Consider the following 18,352-nt stretch of genomic DNA (forward strand, 5'->3'; position numbering starts at 1 on the left):
TATTATTTTTATAATCTGTATAAACAGCATAATTGTCATTATTCCAAATTCAGCAGAAAGTAGTTTAGTTTGTACTTGTAATATTTTCCTGTTGAGACGTAATAACTTGGGATTCTGTTTAGGACAGAAGATGACAAGAGGTAATATCTTCAGGAACATGGTGCAGCTTGCATTTTAAAATGATATTAGCACATTATAATTTTAATATACAAAAGTTTAAAATTAGAAGTAAAATATTGTCCCCTCTATCAGATGGCCACAGCCTCACTCACTGCACAGGCCACTGCTCTAAGGAGTTAATCTTCCAGGCATCCTGTCTCCCGCTCTCACAACAAAGGATTTTGCTATAATTCATGACAAAGCATTGTAGGAGCCCAGGCTGGCACTACAGCTTTCCTGCCTTCCGAAATGCACTCAAGAACCAGGGTGAGGGAGCAGAAATTGGGAATATGAGGGAGCAGGTACCAAAGAAAAGATTCTCACCCCTCCTGCAGATTTGTTTACTGGTGCTAAACCGTGCCAGCCCATGGCCCACTGGCTGGGCTTGTGGGAAACGCTGGAAATTCTGTGCTGTGAATTTGTGGGAATTTAGAGAGTGGCTGGCCTTGGTGTGTAAGGACCCCTAACTTTTATTGACCTCTTGCTACGTGCCAGGCACTATTCTGAAAGCTCTGTATGTAGTAAGTCACCTGATCCTCACATCGGCACTGTAAGATGGGTCTATTATCCCCATTTGACAGGTGAGGAAACCAAAGCAGAGAGCGGTCAAATAATGTGTCTAAGATCACAGAGCTCTAAGACGGTGCCAGAGGTCTGCACAACTGTCTTAGAGACCTTCATAGAGATAAGAGGCCCACGACCCCTTACCTGGGATTCCAAAATCCAAACGCTCTGTAAACCAAGTGCTTTCTTCTCAAAATTGGCTCCTGGGCTAACAAGTGTTGCCAATCTGTTTTTTTCCTGCTTTATCTCCCCAAGTCCCCCCTGTACATAGTTGTATATCTTAGTTGCAAGTCCTTCTAGTTGTGGGATGTGGGACGCTGCCTCAACATGGCCTGACGAGCAGTGCCATGTCCGCGCCCAGGATCTGAACCCCGGGCCGCCGCAGCGGAGCGTGCAAACTTAACCACTCGGCCACGGAGCCGGCCCCCCAAGTGCTTTATTCTTTTTCTTCACAGCTCACTTGTTGGTAAACCCTCCCTTGAACTCTCATGAGGCTATCTCTAGTCTTTACCTACATTTATAGTCTTTACTTTCTCATTTAGTGTGACCTTTTATAAGTTTAGCTGTAGAAATGTTTATATATATTACTGTGGGGTGCTGTCCCAGAGTCCACTGGAGGTCATGAGTAGTGTATGCACTGAACTTCCTAAAATCCAAAATATTCTGAATTTCGAGACACATGTGGTACCAAGGATTTCAGATAAGAGAGATGGACCTGCGTTTTTTTTGATCCACTTAGAAAATATGTTGTTGAACGCTGACTAAGCAGAAGACCAGAGGGATGAGTAAGATGAGACCCTGGCCTTGGGAAGTTCAAGGTGCAGTGGGGAAGGAAGACCTTTGGAGGCGTGGCATGAATACATTGTGACATAGAAGCTTATACACAGGGTGCGGTGGGAACACAGTGACGGCACAGCTGGGAGCTTCAAGGGAGGGCTTCCTAGAGGAGATACTGGAGTTTCTTAGTTACAGAAACTACCTGCGTGAACTTTCTGTGTCTCAGTTTCCTCAGCTGTAAAATGTGGATGAGGAAACAACCCTATGGGTAGAGCTGTTATGGGGATTAAATTAGTTACTGTTTGTAAAGTGCTTAGAACAGTGCCTAGCACATAGGAAGCTCTATGTAAGTGTGAACTAACAAGGTAAAATAAACAGTAAGTTGACACTGCTGCCTGATAGTTCCACAAATGGCTTTTTAAGCCTTAAAATCAGTGCCCAGTTGAGTGCTAAAATTAAAGAAATCTCTAACATGTTTCATAAGCTTCCTCTCGGCCTCCTATTTGGGCTTCCTTTGATGGAACATTAATAATCCTCTTAAGCAGACCTGTCAGGGACTTCACACAGACATTAGTGCCTGCTTAATGGGCTGTGGATTTAGGGGCTTCATCTCTCCTTAAGCTCTTAAGAGCTTTAAAGCACACATTATTCCTCCATTTGGAGAGCTAAGGCACTGTGTGGCTGCACCGCCATGGCCTGGTCAGGGCTTGGAGGTAGAGGTCGTCTGTAGACCGTCTTCACGGGGGAACACCTCTGGAAAGTCAGTCTGCCGCTCCACCTGTCTACTGAGAGTGGGATGAGGAAGCCCTTCTCTGCTGCTGGAGGCTGGCTGGTTCAGCTTCTGTGAGAACTCAGATCAGGGAACACTCTCTTACCCCTAGGAATGTCATTGAAAGCAGTTCCATTTTATTCTCAGCAGTGGCCAATCGTTAAATGCGAACAGTGTTCATCTAACGAGTATCATTCGCAGTCTCATTTCCATTTCAATTACCGTGGTTAATAATAAAGTATATACTAAACATTTCTAATTGAAATAAGTGGGTGCTACTGAACACTCGTCCTAGGGACTTAAAGTATGTTACTCCTAGGATTCTGTCGTGTAATTCAGGTTATAATAACTTATAAGCTTAATGTTTCTAATGTTTCATGTGACTCAGTCCTCCCTTTTTTTCTCCTTAAGTGCTTTCCGTGACTCTTGTTCATTTCCTCTCAGAAACCTCACTTAAATATGGGTACTGCCTGAATAACCAAACATGCACTTGTACCTAGGCAGAATAAAAATGGCCTGCTTCTGTCCATCATTCAAGGGCGGGCAGGGGTCCTTGTTAATTTACCACTTGTACATTGCAGGGTCCACATGTGTGGAAAAAACCCTGAATAAATGTCTTTGCATCTAACATGAGAGACCCACGGAGGACAGGGCAAAAATCTGTTCCTTTTGATGCAGTAGCTGTATCTTTGGGGGCATGTGACATTGTTTACCTCAGTGTTTCCCAAAGCATTTTTGTGAAATACTAGTTCCTCAAGTGGCTCTGGGAAGAAAGGCATCCCTGACAAATAATTTTGAGAAACCCTACTTATAAACCTTCCTTTGGCAGGTCACAGTGCTCAAAGCTCTGAGAAGTCCTGCAGTAATGAGTCCCATGTAACTTTATCATTCCCTGAACTTATTTGATGACAGAATTCTAGGTATAACATATGTTAAATCTCCAGAACAAATGTTCAGAAGAACCTATTTTGGGAAATGTTAGTATATACTTTTTTATTACAACACAGCAACTGAAATGGAAATGAGACTGGGGATGATACTCGTTAGGTGAACATTATTTGAGTTTAATGATTTGCATCAGCCACTGGAAGACGGGTGGTGAATGGAAATGAGGCCTGTACTGTAGGCTGAACAGGTTTTTTCCTCTCCTGTCATGTGATGGTACTGCCCTTTCCTCATATTGTGCCTCACATATTCTTTGCATTTCTCCTTTACTGTTAAGAGTGAGGACTTACTGGGGAAGCATACTAAATTCAGGTCCGCTAGCTTCATCATCTCTCAACTGATTCTTTAAAAGCCAAGGGTTGCATTCTGCTGTAAGCAACAGAAACCAGCTACAGTGACAACCAAATGATGTGTTCATTGTCCCCACTCAAGAAGTCCAGAGACTGGTACAGCATCTCAGAAAAGCTGTCAGGCACACAGCCCTACTAACCTTAGTGTGTGTGTGTGTTGTCCCCATGTCCTCAAGATGGCTCTACCATTCCAGGCATTGTGTCCATATCTGTGTTCCAAACAAGAAGGGGAAAGGAGGAAGGCAAAGGACCACTGGCTTCTGTCAGCTGAATATGTACCTTTTCTGTCAGGAGGACAATAGCTTTCTTGGAAGCCCCTCCCCGTCCTGTCTCCCTACATCTCATCTCTGTGTTTCATGACTTCCCTGAGCTGCAGAGGACTCTGGGAAATGGAGTTTTTAGCCGGACATGTGCTTCCTACTAAAACCAGGGTTCTGTTAGCAAATAAGAAGAGGAAAATAGATATTGGGCCAGCATCCACAGAGTGGACTAAAACCATTATTGAATTAGTCCTTTTTAGAAAGAGGTCTGTGTTCTGTTCTTCAGTGTATTCTAGACTCAGTCTCACTCGGCAGATACTTACTGAGTGCTTTCTGCAGTCCAGGCACAGTAATTGCATGGAAGAATGTGTATAGCCTACAATGGTCACTGCCCTCAAGGTGATCACAATATAAAAAGAGGTAGACAAATACATATACAGCTTAATAAAGTTTAATAAGTACTAACGATCTTAGAAAAAGATCATTGGAAAATTAGGAAAAATAATATATTTGAAATCCATCCTAGAGAGTACAAATCACTCACATCACATCATATCCACTCCTAAGGGAAGGAATCTGGTGGTTAGGGTTTCAAGGGAAGCTGTGTAGTTTGGAGGAAGGTGCAGAAAAGCAAAAAAAAAAAAAAAAAAGGTTGAATTATGCCTATCTTCTTCTCATTGATTGTGTTTATTGAAGCAGCTTTTATTTTGTTTTTCATCCTCCCAAGTTTTCTTTCTTTTTGATCCAAATTCTCCATTGTTATAAATAGGTCGATTTTTGAAAATTTCAATCTTAAAGCATGGCTACCTGTTTATAAATGTTATCCCCTAGCCTAACTTCCTTCCTCTCCAGTCAAGCCCTCCCATCCTTCTCCCCACCCCAGCCCAAGAGCTTGTGGTAGGAGCTTCCTCACCATCTCTACCTCCAGTAGGTTCGAGGAAGGAGTAGCACTTTGGTAGAATTAGAAAGATTCCTGGAATAACTTTTTCAGCCTCTAAAATTGGCCAAAAAAAACCCCCCAAAACCCCTCCCACCCTGTTCTGGATGCCTGTGAGCTGCCCATTTGCCTCCAGCATGAGAAGACAGTGCCAGCAGGATCCATAATTGGTGATTTTATGATATTGTTAAGCTCCCTGGGCATAAAATTCTCATTGACATTTGTAATCCTATTATTGTTCAATTTTCACACGTTGAACTTTCAGACAGTTTTTAGGAATCTAGAAGCCCCTGGATCATTGCTTCTGAGTGGAACCTAGAAGGGAGGGATGGCATGGAGTCCTTCTGGGTGACCTGGTTATGTCTCACTTATCATGGAGTCCCAGTCACCCTGCAATTCGTTCCTTTTTGTTCCAAGGGGACCCTAACAGGTTTAGATAAGTTCTTGTTTTGAATGTGTGCGCATTAAGTAAAAGGGTGTGGCTGCTGCTAATGATAAGCTTCTCTAACTGAATAAGTTATAGGGCAAAGTACACACAGAAACTGGAGTCGTATAACCATTTCCGTCCAGCTCCACCCCTCTGCTTAGTCTGACACGTGCTGTACTGGGCTCACAGAGTGCACATCCAACAGTGAACAGTCACAGCACTCTGTCACCTTTTTCCATTTTCTCTCAAAGCACTAATTTGATTTTATGTGTCATTGTTTAAGAGGACCAGAAACTTACCCTTTTTACCCCTTGCACTGTCAAATTAGAAAATATAAGTAGTTGCCATAAGACAGGGTAAAATCTTGTCTCAGTGAAAAATCCATGACAACCCCAAAACATGTTTTCATATGAAGGACCCCTGTTAACTTTATAGTTGCTAATATTGACTTTTGAGTCACTGAGCTCTTTATAGTTTCTGTGAATTTCTGCTTCATTTGGGTAACAAAAATCTAGGATCGTTTAAAGAATTGTTTCCAATTGAAATTTTTTTTTTTTAAAGATGGGCACCTGAGCTCACAACTGTTGCCAATCTTTTTTTTTTTCTCTCCAAAGCCCTCTAATATATAGTTATATATTCTAGTTGCGAGTGCCTCTGGTTGTACCATGTGGGACACCCCTCAGCATGGTCTGACGAGCAGTGCTGTGTCCACGCCCAGAATCCAAACCAGCAAAACCAGGGCCGCCAAAGTGGAGTGTTCGAACTTGACCACTCGGCCACAGGGCTGGCCCCTGAAAATTTTATTTCAATAGTTGCAAAATGTGAAAAATGCCCTATATTTTATATTAAAGCAGAAATGTGTTTGTGCCTTATATCAAACTCCTACTTTCCTCTATTTCTTACGTATCGCATGCAATTTTCTTTCTTAAAATTGTTACCTTTGGGAGGAGTGACTGGAACTTGCTGAATTTTTTTTAAACAGCTGTATTGAGAAATAATTCACATGCTATGTAGTTTACCATTTTAAAGTGTATAATTCAGTAGCTTTATTATATTCAAAGTTGTGCAACCATCACCACAATCTAATTTTAAAACGTTTTTTCATCACCCCCCAAAAGAAACCATGTGTCCAAGTCATTTCCCATTTACCCTACCCTCTGCCCTAGGCAACCACTACCTCTGTCTCTATATATAGATTTGCCTATTCTGGATATTTCATATAAATGAAATCAAATAATCTGTGCTATATTATTTTCCTAGTGTTTTGGTGGCAGATTACCACAAACTGGGTTGCTTGAAAGAACAGAAATTTATTTTCTTACAGTTCTGGAGGTCAGAAGTCCAGAATCAAGGAATCATTGGGGTTTATTCTTTCTTTAGGACTCAAGGGAAAATGTATTCCATGCATCTCTCCTAGCTGTTGGTGGTTGCTGGCATTCCTTGGCTTGTAGATGCATCACTCCAGTCTCTGTCTCCATCTTCACATGGTGTTCTCCCTGTGTGTCTTCACGTGGCCTTCTTACAAGGACACGAGTCACTGGTTAGAGCCCTCCCTAAGCCAATATGATCTCATCTTAACTAGTTACATCTGCAGGGATCCTATTTCCAAATAAGGTCACATTCTGAGGTTCTAGTGAGCATGAATTTTGGGGGACACTATTCAGCCCTGGACAGTGGCCTTTCATGTTTGGCTTCTTTCACTTAGCACAATTTTTCAAGGTTCATCCATGTTATAGCATGCATTAGAACTTCATTACTCTTTTTGGCCAACTAATATTCCACAGTGGGGGCGTACCACATTTTATTCATTCCCTCCATCATTTGATGGACATTTGGGTTGATTCTACATTTCAGTTATTGTGAATATGCTGCTATGAAAATTCTTGTACAGGTTTTTGTGTGGACATATGTTTTCATTTCTCTTGGATTTGTTTAACTTTTAAATCTGTCAATTACAATACATATTTATGTCACTTTGTAGTAATGGCTGTTTTGAAAATTCTCATTCATTTTCTGCCTCTTCAATTTGCTTTGTATTTCAATAACTTTTCAGTGACTCATTGTTGGGGAATTTTGTTTTGTGGGAAATATGCTTTCTTTCCTTTCAACTCATTTAATGGAAATCTGCTAACATTAGAAAGCTATCTAGTCTTGCGCTTGCTAACCTCTGGTTCCTTGCTGATTTATGCCCTTCCTTGTTTTCATATATTAAGTAGTAACATTTGATTTTTTAAAACTATTTAGAAAGCATGTTCTCTTTGTGGTATCATGTAACTTTCTTTGCAATCCTGTGAGATCTCTTGAGGCTGCTCTTTTCTGGCTGCTAAAATTGGGATCCAGTTGATTTCCTTTTAGAAGACCAATTAGGGCTTAACTGACACAAGAGGATGTGCTTCATCCCTCAATACCACAAATCTGTTGTTTCTACGGCGCTCTTTTTGCCAGGTGCAGAGAACATCTATTAACCACCAGGGAAGGCTCATTAGCGTAGGCCAGTGCTTCTCAAACTCTGGCCTGCGTCAGAATCACCTGGATGGCTTGTTAAATCACAGATTGCTGGGTCCCACTGTAAGTGTCTAATTAAGTAAGTCTGAGGTGGGGCCTGAGAATGTGCATTTCTAACAAGGTCCCAAGTGATGCTGATGCTGCTGGTCCCAGCACCCCATTTTGAGAATCATGGGTCTAGACAACTAAAAGTGTTTACCATTTTGGATATCGTTCAACCAGGGCGTCTCAAAATTTAGTATGCCCATGTATCACCTGGAGGTACCTTTAACTGGCTCTGATTCAGTAGGCCTGGGGAGGCTTCCGAGATTGTAGGTTTCTAACCAGCGCTCAGATGATTTCAGTGCTGCTTCGTGTAGCAGGGGTTGAAACAGTGGCCATATGCCGTCCTCTGCTTGGGTAGTTCTTTGTTTTTGTACAACTGTAATAACTCTACATTGAAATAAACTTGCCAGCTTTAAGCTGATGAACAGGATGTACCTTGTAATGTGTAATGGAAGAGGGGTCTCCAAGTTACTTGGTTATTCTGGGAAACAAAGTCAGAGGCTGAATGGTCCACATTAGACCCAAAGAGTAAATAAATGGTTCAGACTTTTAACATAATATTTGGAGTAAATTAAAATTCTCCAGTGTAATCTTTTAAATGTAGGTTTCTAGGTTCTGAAATATATGTTTCACGGGTGCTGTGATTGAAGAGAACAGATTCTTATAGGGATGCTAAATTCTTTTAAATTAACGGAGTTTTTGTTTTTCTTTCTCTCAGCTTCTTGACAAAGTAATGTAGTCTTGATTATATCAACTGTAGAGCCTTATTCTACATATTTTATACTTATTACCTAGAAGGATTATTATTTTATGAAAACAAAATATTCCATAAAGCTGATTTTTAAATTTTTCCCTTGGCAGATCACTTACCACCTTGGGATTAGTTATCTCATCACTGGCTGACCAGGCAGCTGGCAAGGGCAAAAACAAATTTGTGCCTTATCGAGATTCAGTCCTCACTTGGCTTCTTAAGGTAATTCATTGTTCTGCTGTTTCCAGCTAAAGATTGGCTGTTTCAGAGGTGACAACTGAAAGGCATGTGCAAAGCTAACTGAATATACAGCAAACTCTTAACCATACTGTTATTCTAATTCCTGGGAATACAAAATGAAAACTGGTTTCTATTCTCTTTTTTCCCATTAAGATGCTGTTCGACAGGTATTATTCATTGTTGTGAATATAGAGAGACCACATTTCATCTTGTCATGGAATTATTTGTGAAATACAAACCCACCTCCACATCACATTTTCTTCACAGAGAATATCATACCTACACTGCTTTCTTCATATGTGTTGCGTGCAGAATGAGCCTCGTTTCCTAAGATGCTATTTGAAATATTTTGCAGGACAATTTGGGGGGCAACAGCCAGACCTCCATGATAGCCACCATTAGCCCAGCAGCAGACAACTATGAAGAGACCCTCTCCACATTACGATATGCCGATCGAGCCAAAAGGATCGTTAACCATGCCATCGTGAATGAGGATCCCAATGCAAAAGTCATCCGAGAACTGCGGGAGGAAGTAGAGAAACTGCGAGAGCAGCTCTCGCAGGCTGAGGTAAAATCAGCCTGGTGCTCCCTGTTTTGGAAGTTCCCTTGTGGTCTCTGAGTGGTGAGGACGTGCTTGCTTGCAGTCCTCGGTCTTCTAGGTGTGGTTGAACATTTCTGTGTTGATTGGCATCTGCCAAGCTTTGTGCAGACAACATGAGTGATGCAAGACTTCTGTCCTAGGAACTTAAGATGAGGAAGCAGACAATTAAGAGAGAATTGCTGCTACTGCCTAATGGTTTGCTTCAGTAAATCAATTGGTCCTTGAGCACAGATCTCTTCCAGTGTGAAATCCTAAGAATGAAGTGTCTTGTTTTTATTAACGTTGCAGACTATATTCCCAAAGAGCCTTGCAGTTTTCAGGTTAATTAGTTGTGTGTCACCTCCTCTTTACGTCGTGGAAGATGGCATGATCAAGGATATTTAAACATTAGCAATAATTCAGAATTCTCTTTTTATTTTTTCGTATATATCAGACCCTGGCAGGAAATAAAATCAGGAATTTTGCATTGTTACCATCTTTCTTTGGCTTTACTCAGACTTTAGTAATCATACCCTTTTCCAAGTAGCTGTTGCTTTATGCAGGTTACTGGGTGGGGCACTGTCTCACTGGACATACATAATGGGACTGAGATGAAGGTTAAGTGCCTTACATTAAGTCAAGTGCTTCCACATGCCAGGACTTGGGTGTACTGAAGGCTAAGTTCACATTCCTTCATACCACTCTCTTCTGACCCCGCTTTTGTTGGGAGAATATTAAGTGTGTGGTGGGGGGGGAAATGGTAATAGTCATTATCTGTTGAGCACTGGTGGTGTACCAGGCACTGTTTAAATACTTTTTATCTATCAGCTTATCTCATCAAAAAGTAATAAGTAATCAACAGGAGATTAGAACAGACAAAACGGAGTCGGAGTCAAAGGCGGAGATCTGAATACTCCACTGATGATCATGGCAGTTGCGTTACAACTGTTTACATGTCTTTCTCTTCTTCTGGGCTGTGGGCTCCTTTAGTTCAGGAAGCTTTTTATTAATTTTTTTCATCCCTAACCCCTAGTACAACATTGATCCTGGAAAGCACTTAGCACAATGCCTTGCACATCATAAGTGGTCAGTAAATGTTGCTATTTTTGTTATCATCATTATAATCATTATTCAGTGCATCAAGCATAGTTTTTTTATTGATGCCAAGAAGGGCAGCAAAACACCTGAAAAATAAAATGCTAATAAACTTTGAAGAGAGTCATGATCCTAGAAGGAAAGTCTTAACAGTTCTGGAATATGTTTATAGGTGATGATTTCTTTCTTTCCTCATCTCTGAATCTGCGTTTCCACTGTGAACATATAATCTAGGCAGATGGCCAAAGGAAAGAGAAGAGGGGCCACAGCAGGTTCATCTAGAATTTCCGTGTGTGTCTCCTGTACCCAGCACTGTCACTCTCAGGCTCTGTGAACACTGTGAGACTCAGGCATACTCAGCTAACTTCCAGATCATCACCCCTCCAGCTTCTTATCCAAACTCTACCATCTTTCCTTTTTTTTTATAAGGCATGCTTTTTTTTTGGGGGGGGGGGGGTGAGGAAGATTGGCCCTGAGCCAATATCTGTTGCCAATCTTCCTCCTTTTTTTTTTTTCCCTCTCCTTCCCAAAGCCCAAGTACATAGTTGTATATCCTAGTTGTAAGTCCCTCTAGTTCTTCTATGTGGGATGCCACCACAACATGGCTTGATGAGCAGTGTGTGTGTAGTGAACCCTGGGCCACTGAAGCAGAGCACGTGAACTTCACCACCACGCCACCAGGCCAGCCCCTCTACCATCTTTCTTGTTCATAAGGTTATACTCTGTAGAGGCTCATGTTACTATAGGATATCAAGCATATCATTGCCAAGTAAAGGCCTCCCCAGATTTTTTAAGCTACATATATCTGAATTTAGACCCTTCAGTTATCCTCACTGAGCACACTCAGAGGGAAATTACTGCTCTTTTAACCAGCTATCCTGCTTCCAAGAGAGTAATAAATAAGCTAAGTTTATTACCATAAAAAGGAAAGTAGTTTAAAGGACCCAGATTCAAATTTTAAAATAAATGAGAAGAATCTTCACCTTTTCTGGTAGGTTAATATAACTGGAATGTGTTTCTTGGTAATGTGCGTTGGTCTCTGTCAATAAGATCTTATTTTTCGATAAGAAAAAGAAATCTGCTTAAGTAACCTTTTTTCCTACTTTTCTATTTTGAGGATGAACTTTAGCATCTTTTAGGTCTTTAAATGTGAAATTTAAGTATGATGGATAAAATTACTCTGTAATGATTTGTATCAACTTAATTCAGGGCACTAGTATTTCTTTTTCTCCTTTAAATAGTAGCCATCATTTATTCTTATATTTCATTTGATTAATAAAGGTCTAAAACCCATCCTGACAGTGTGCAACTTAATTGCTTCCAATAGACTGTTGATAACTGCTTAAGAAGGACAGTAAGTGATTGTCTTGTTTACAGTGGTGAAAAAAATTAGAAAATCAGATAGCTCTGGTTTCATTTTGAAGGCTATGAAGGCCCCTGAACTAAAAGAGAAGCTGGAAGAGTCTGAAAAGCTGATAAAAGAACTAACAGTGACTTGGGAAGAGAAGCTGAGGAAAACAGAAGAAATTGCACAGGTAGCTTGATAATTTAGGCCTAAAATGTTGTGATTCTTTTTCATTTGCTGTCTTTTTTGTATAGTCATTTGTCATCCTCAAAAAGTATTTTGGGAACCTCTTTCTGCTCAACTAGCGACTGCAAAGATCAGTTTTAGACACTAACTTAGTGTCCTTTGACAACTAGAATTTGGTCTATATATTTGCTAAGTGTTGGAGAGCATTGAATTTGAACAGGCATGGTACAGGAAGTATCTTTAATATTTCCTGCTTTTCATATTTGAATAAAAATCTGTTTTGTGATTTTAGATCATCTGGCAAAGCATGTGGCTACCTGATTGGCAGAGAATTTGTAACATACACACAGCAGCACATCATAGTTTTTTCCATGTATTTGATACTTTGGGCTTGTTAGAAAATGCTGTATGAACTTTACATAAGATAAAATATAAATCAAGGGCTAATTCTGCATGTATTTGTGAGTGTGTGTGTGAATTATGAATCTCTACACTACAAATTTCATTAACATTTTAATCCCGTTGACCACTTATAAATATTGGACCATCCCAATCAAGTAGTTTGAAAGCAATGACTGGGACCTAGTTTTGCCTTCTGCTTATATGTTTCTTGTAGATATCTTTCACACACATGCACGCGCATGCGCATCCCCTGTAACTTCCTATCCCTCTTAGATTGCTTCATGTTTCTTCCTAGCACTTAGCATCATTGGAAATTCTATATTTTACTTGTCTGTTTTTATGTCGGTCTGTCTTTCCCCAACGGAATATAAGTTTTCATGAAAGAAGGAACTTTGTTTTGTTTGCTGTTGTATTCCCAGCCCTAGATCAGTACCTAATAGATGAATATTTCTTGAATAAATGAATGAATTCAAGGCCCTCTGCAACAGGGACCCAACCTGCTCTTCCAGCCCCATCTCTCACTTCTTTCCCACATTTACTAGGAGTTTTTGGCACCTGAAATCATCCAGTATGCCCACAGTCTCTACTGTGCTTTCCTATGCCCTTCCCCTAGAACGCCCTGCCTTGATCTTGCAACTCCCCCATTTCTTCCTGTTGAAATTCTCCTTATGCTTGAAGAATCATCTCAAATGTATTCTCTTCCTGAAGTCTGTCCTGGTCTCTTAACCCATCATGCTCTCCCTCCTTTGAAGCCCCGCAGCATGTTGTTCCTCTCCCGTGCCACAGTTAGGTGGTCGTACCCCCTCTACTAGACTGTTAGCCCCTAAAGGCAAGATGCGTCTGGTTAACCCTGGTGCCCCTGTAACACTGACACCCGATGTCACAGATTTTAGACTCTCAGTAAACTTGGTTGAGCTGAGTAGAATGTGTCATTTCATTGGCATTGTCCCCAGAAATAGTGACTTAAACTTTCCATGGATACATTTTATGAATAGAACAACAAATAGAGTTCCCTGCTTTTGTGTTTGGGTGCACAGGAGAGGCAACGGCAACTTGAAAGTATGGGCATTTCCCTGGAGACATCTGGTATCAAGGTGGGAGACGACAAGTGCTACTTAGTCAACCTGAATGCAGACCCTGCTCTCAACGAACTTCTAGTTTATTATTTAAAGGTAAGAGAGTATATAAATAGATAGTGCAATCCTGATTCATTCATGGACTACTCCCAAGTGAATCTGGGTACCTGTCTCCATGATTTTGCTTTTTGTATCCAGCTTAGCCCTCATGGGCAGTAAGAGTATTGATAGTACAGTCTGGTTACCATCGAGAGTGAAAACTAGCTATTTTGTGTTATCCTAGGGCTGTGCAGTTGGGGCAGACTTCCTGTGAGTGGAGGCATCTGTGGGGCACGAGGAGGCAACTGAGGGTGTCCGTGTGATCCCTGGCTATGCGACCAGGATTCTGAGAATCTCTGGATTCAGCCACAAAGAGCCTGAGAAGCTCTGGAGAGTCCTCCTTATGCTTCTGAGTAATTTTAAGGAGATCTCAAGATCAGCACAAGCCTAAAGCAGACCCTAGTGGTAGATTAGACAGCTTGGGTTCTCCCATGTCCATCCCTTCTAAACCTTCATCCTCAGGAAATAACTTTTGGTCCTATAATCACCCTTCAAGTGTGGAGATGGGATGTGGCCTTTTGGATTTGGCTCTTTGGCTTCAGTGTACGCCACTGACCACGTTGGATAGCTTATTGCAGTGGTTCTCAAACTTTCTAGCCTCAGGGTCTATTTACATTGCTTAAATAAGTATCAAGGACTCCAAAGAACTTTTGTGTATCTGGGTTATATCTGTCTATATTTACTGTATTAGATCCTAAAACTGAGAACATTTAAACATACACTTGAGGCTGGCCCAGTGGCATAGTGGTGGGTGTGCTCCAATTCAGCAGCCCCAGGTTTGCAGGTTCAAATCCTGGGAGTGGACCTACACACTGCTCATCAAGCCATGCTGTGGTAGTGTCCCATGTACAAAGTAGAGGAAGATTGGCACAGACGTTAGCTCAGCAACAATCTTCCCCACCAAAAGAAACACAAAAAGACAATCTTGTTTAAGCATACTGTCCATTAAATCTTCAGAGCAACAACTTCATCACACATCCTGTAGCCTGTGGAAAACCCCGCTGTACACTTGTGGTAAAATGAGAGAGCAAAGGCAAATAACACCCTAGTATTTTTATTAAAGTTGTTTTGACCTCATGAGCTTCTCGAAAGTTTCTCAGAGACCCCAGTGGTTCTCAGACCACATTTTTAGAAATCCTGGCTTATTTTATTGTGAGAAGTAAGACTTCTCTTTGAAATAGAACACCTGACTGACATTGATGTGAGGCACCCCGGCCGACGTAGGGCACTCAGCTGACCATCAGGGCATTTTTAATCATACACACACAATTTCTGAGTTATGGTAGTGTATAAATACATGTCATAGTATTTAAATAACTGTCCTGGATTGGGGACCTGGGGACTTGAAGCCAGCTTATATCCACTGTCCATACACCTAAATTTCTAAATGCAAAGGTATTACCCAGTTGTGAAAGGTTAGATAGGCTCCTTGTTAAGGATTCTGATCTGCCTAGTGAATATACAAAATGCAATGGAGAGTAAGCTAGAAGTGAAGCAAGGAGGCTCAGTCTTCTGTCCTCTTTATTCACTTTTCCCAGAGATATAAATATGGCACCGTAGCCCCTGACTTGTTGAGAGTCCGCTCACAGACTTAAGATCTGTTCATTTAGGAAATGATTAAGGAGTAAGGAATCATTTCTGAAATCTTAATTTTGAAAGACCAAGCCTTACACTGTCTCTGTTGAATAGGGAAGTATTATTATCACAGTGATTAAATGATTTTTAGTGTAATAGGGAAAACAAAGGGGACTCGCGGTAGACTGAGTCACAGTCCTCATACGTCTGGGGTTTGAGGTCCTTAAAATCACACTCATCTGTACATCACATGACCCAGAGGCTTCAGTACACTATGTAATATTGGCATTAGAAACTCACTATTTTTAGCATTTTAGAAGTTATATGTTTGAAAATATGACTTTGCATGAAACTGCTTTTAGTGGTTCTTGAATTTATATAGCTGTTTTCAAAGCACTTTCACTGTCAAGTTGAGGAGATCAAATAGATCATCTTGTCCTGGTTTTGCAGAGAAAGAAACTGAGACTCAGAGAGTGAAATGGCTTACCTGTGGTCACATAAATATTAAGTGATCGAGTCAGAATGGGAGCTCAAGGCATTCTGTCAGGTCCAGTTTGCTTGTATGTTAAAACAGTATCTAATAACTGTTGATCGGAGTTTTGTGGGGTTTTTTTTGTAATGTTTAAACATTTCTTAAAATTTAGTGTGTTATGGTGAGCTTTGACTTACAATACTCCAAATATCTCACATCTCCTATCTGATTCACTTAATATTGTCGTGCGTATGTTGTTGGATTATTCTTTGATTGTGATAAATTTTTATGAGTTACTTGTAAGTGTGGGTTTTTTCTTTCTTTAATAAACTGTTTCTAGGACCATACCAGGGTGGGTGCAGATACCTCCCAGGACATCCAGCTCTTCGGAATAGGAATTCAGCCTGAGCACTGTGAGATTGACATTGCATCCGATGGAGATGTCACTCTTACTCCGAAAGAAAATGCAAGGTAAGAAGAGCAAACGGCTCCTTAGCATTCCTTGTGTGCCTGATTTTCAGAAGGAGAAGACTGCCGCTTTCGGTCTGCTTGCTTCAGTTATAGCAAAATTAAGGCTACGCTGGGTCCCGGGGGATCTACTTCCCGATTGTAGAGAGCAGGAGAGCAGCATTTAGGAGCACCACCTTTGGGGTGGGCTGATTCTACCTTGACTGGCAGGGTGATTTTGGATAAGATACTTTTTTTTTAATCTAAACTTCAGTTTTCTCACATAGTAAGTGGGGCTAACAGTAAACAAAACTTACAAATCACTCAGCTGAGTCCCTGACACATAAATATTAAGTAAAGTTAGTTGTTCTTACTCAGTGTACTGTATTGTGTAAAACCCAGTTAATCAGATAATTCCACTCTACGAAAAGTTCCTAAACAAGGCTATAATATGTAAAAATTTGAGAATTGACAGGATAATATATTTGCTTTTTAACTTCTGTTAAAAATCTCTTAAAGTATTTAATAATCAGGTATAAAGTTTAAATGAAGTCCTATAACAATATTCATCAACACACAAACATTGTCATTCAGAACACTCATTTTTATGAAGAAAACTTTACATTCATTTCAAATTCTGTTAATATCTGCCTTATAAATTTCTAAGTCATGAAAAACTTAGAATAACAGTAATAGCATGCATGATTCATGAAAGTTTGTAGGTCTTGTGTTATAGTGATATAATTGTTAAGATATTTAATGGTGAAATGATACTGTTCCCTGATTTTTTCTTATTCCAGGTTCAAATAATCTTTAGCCTTATTCTGTATCCCCCTATGTTAGAAGCTCTGGATTTTTTTTTTCTTACTCTTTCTTTTTTTCCCAGCTTTACTGAGATATAATTGACAAAATTATATATATTTCAAGTGTACAAATGATTTGATTATATTCTCTTCTAGCACTATATCTAAAAATGATTTTAATCAGCAAATTTCCTCATACCCAATTCCAATTCCATGGGTTTTTTTAATTCTACTCTTCTTCCTTCCCCTCCTTGCCCAATCTCTTCCTTTCCTGGAAGAGGTGGTCCATTCCAGGTCCATTTCCAGGGTGGTGGTCCATTCATCCAGTGTAATTTGCTCCAGGCTCTGTTCTGGAAATGCCCAAATATAGGAACGCAAAGCCTGATGGAAGAGAACGTATAAAAACAACAATTATTACACAGGAAGACAAGTGCTCCTTCTAAAGTGATCTTTATAACCTGCAAATCTGATCTCTATGGAGCGTGGGGATAGAGGTTACAAGACTGGAGGCAGGGGGATCAGTTAGGATATTTATTATGATGTTGATATGGGAACACAGCAAGCGGCAGTAGAGGCGAAGAACACAATGTATTTGTGAATTATTTGAAAGTCAGCAAAGCATAGTGATGTGCTTAGGGACAGAATGGGGTGTCAATTAGTAAAGGAAAAGAAGTCAGCAATGATTACAGGTTTCTGTCTTGGGAAACTAGTTAAACAGTGGTGCTGCTAAACCAAAATAAGGAATACACGAGGAGGAATGGGTTTGGAGGATGATAGGCAGTGAGTGGTGATGAGTTCAGTTTGAGATACTTTGAATTTAAAGTGTCTTTGGTATACTGACATGGAGATATCAGTTGGACGTTGGATATAGGGCTGTAGAGCTACACTGAAGATATAGAATTGGGCATTATCAGTGTGGCCTGTCTTGAAAGTGGGTCTGGAGTGTAGTGGAAGGATTAAACTGGTGTTTTAGGGATGTTTTAACAATGGTCCATGAAGGAGGCTGAGACAAGGGAGCCAGAGAAGCAATAGAGGTAACAGCAGGGTACAGTAATGGATGCCAAGGGAAGAGAAAATTTTAAGGAAGAAGAGGTTAAAATAGAAGTTAAAAAGCTTTTATTAGAGGGGCTGGCCCCATGGCCGAGTGGTTAAGTTCGCGCGCTCCGCTGCAGGCGGCCCAGTGTTTCATTAGTTCGAATCCTGGGCGCGGACATGGCACTGCTCATCGGACCACGCTGAGGCAGCGTCCCATATGCCACAACTAGAAAACCCACAACGAAGAATACACAACTATGTACCTGGGGGCTTTGGGGAGAAAAAGGAAAAAAATAAAATCTTAAAAAAAAAAAAAAAAGCTTTTATTAGACATAGCAATTAGGGAGACACTAGCAACCTTGGGTATGTTTACATACCATTTGGTTGTGGGTATGGGAGGAAAAATATGAAGAAGAGAGATGGGAGATTAGGAAGTGGGCCAAGAATCTTGGTTGTGAAGATGGAAATAGAGTTGAGAACATAGCAAGAGAGAGACATGGGGTTAGGA

At 40.6% G+C, this 18,352-nt stretch overlaps 1 protein-coding gene across 1 annotated transcript in view; it reads left to right on the top strand.

The window, feature by feature from the left end:
- KIF13A (kinesin family member 13A) overlaps nt 1-18,352 on the top strand; it is a 187,105-nt gene that overhangs the window by 120,202 nt on the left and 48,551 nt on the right. Inside the window, 5 exon segments of the mRNA XM_070515598.1 lie at nt 8,600-8,711; nt 9,085-9,297; nt 11,829-11,939; nt 13,375-13,509; nt 15,900-16,030. Of these exon segments, the coding sequence (XP_070371699.1) occupies nt 8,600-8,711; nt 9,085-9,297; nt 11,829-11,939; nt 13,375-13,509; nt 15,900-16,030 (702 nt within the window).

This window comes from Equus asinus, chromosome 8 (assembly GCF_041296235.1).
Source record: "Equus asinus isolate D_3611 breed Donkey chromosome 8, EquAss-T2T_v2, whole genome shotgun sequence".
NCBI lineage: Eukaryota > Metazoa > Chordata > Mammalia > Perissodactyla > Equidae > Equus > Equus asinus.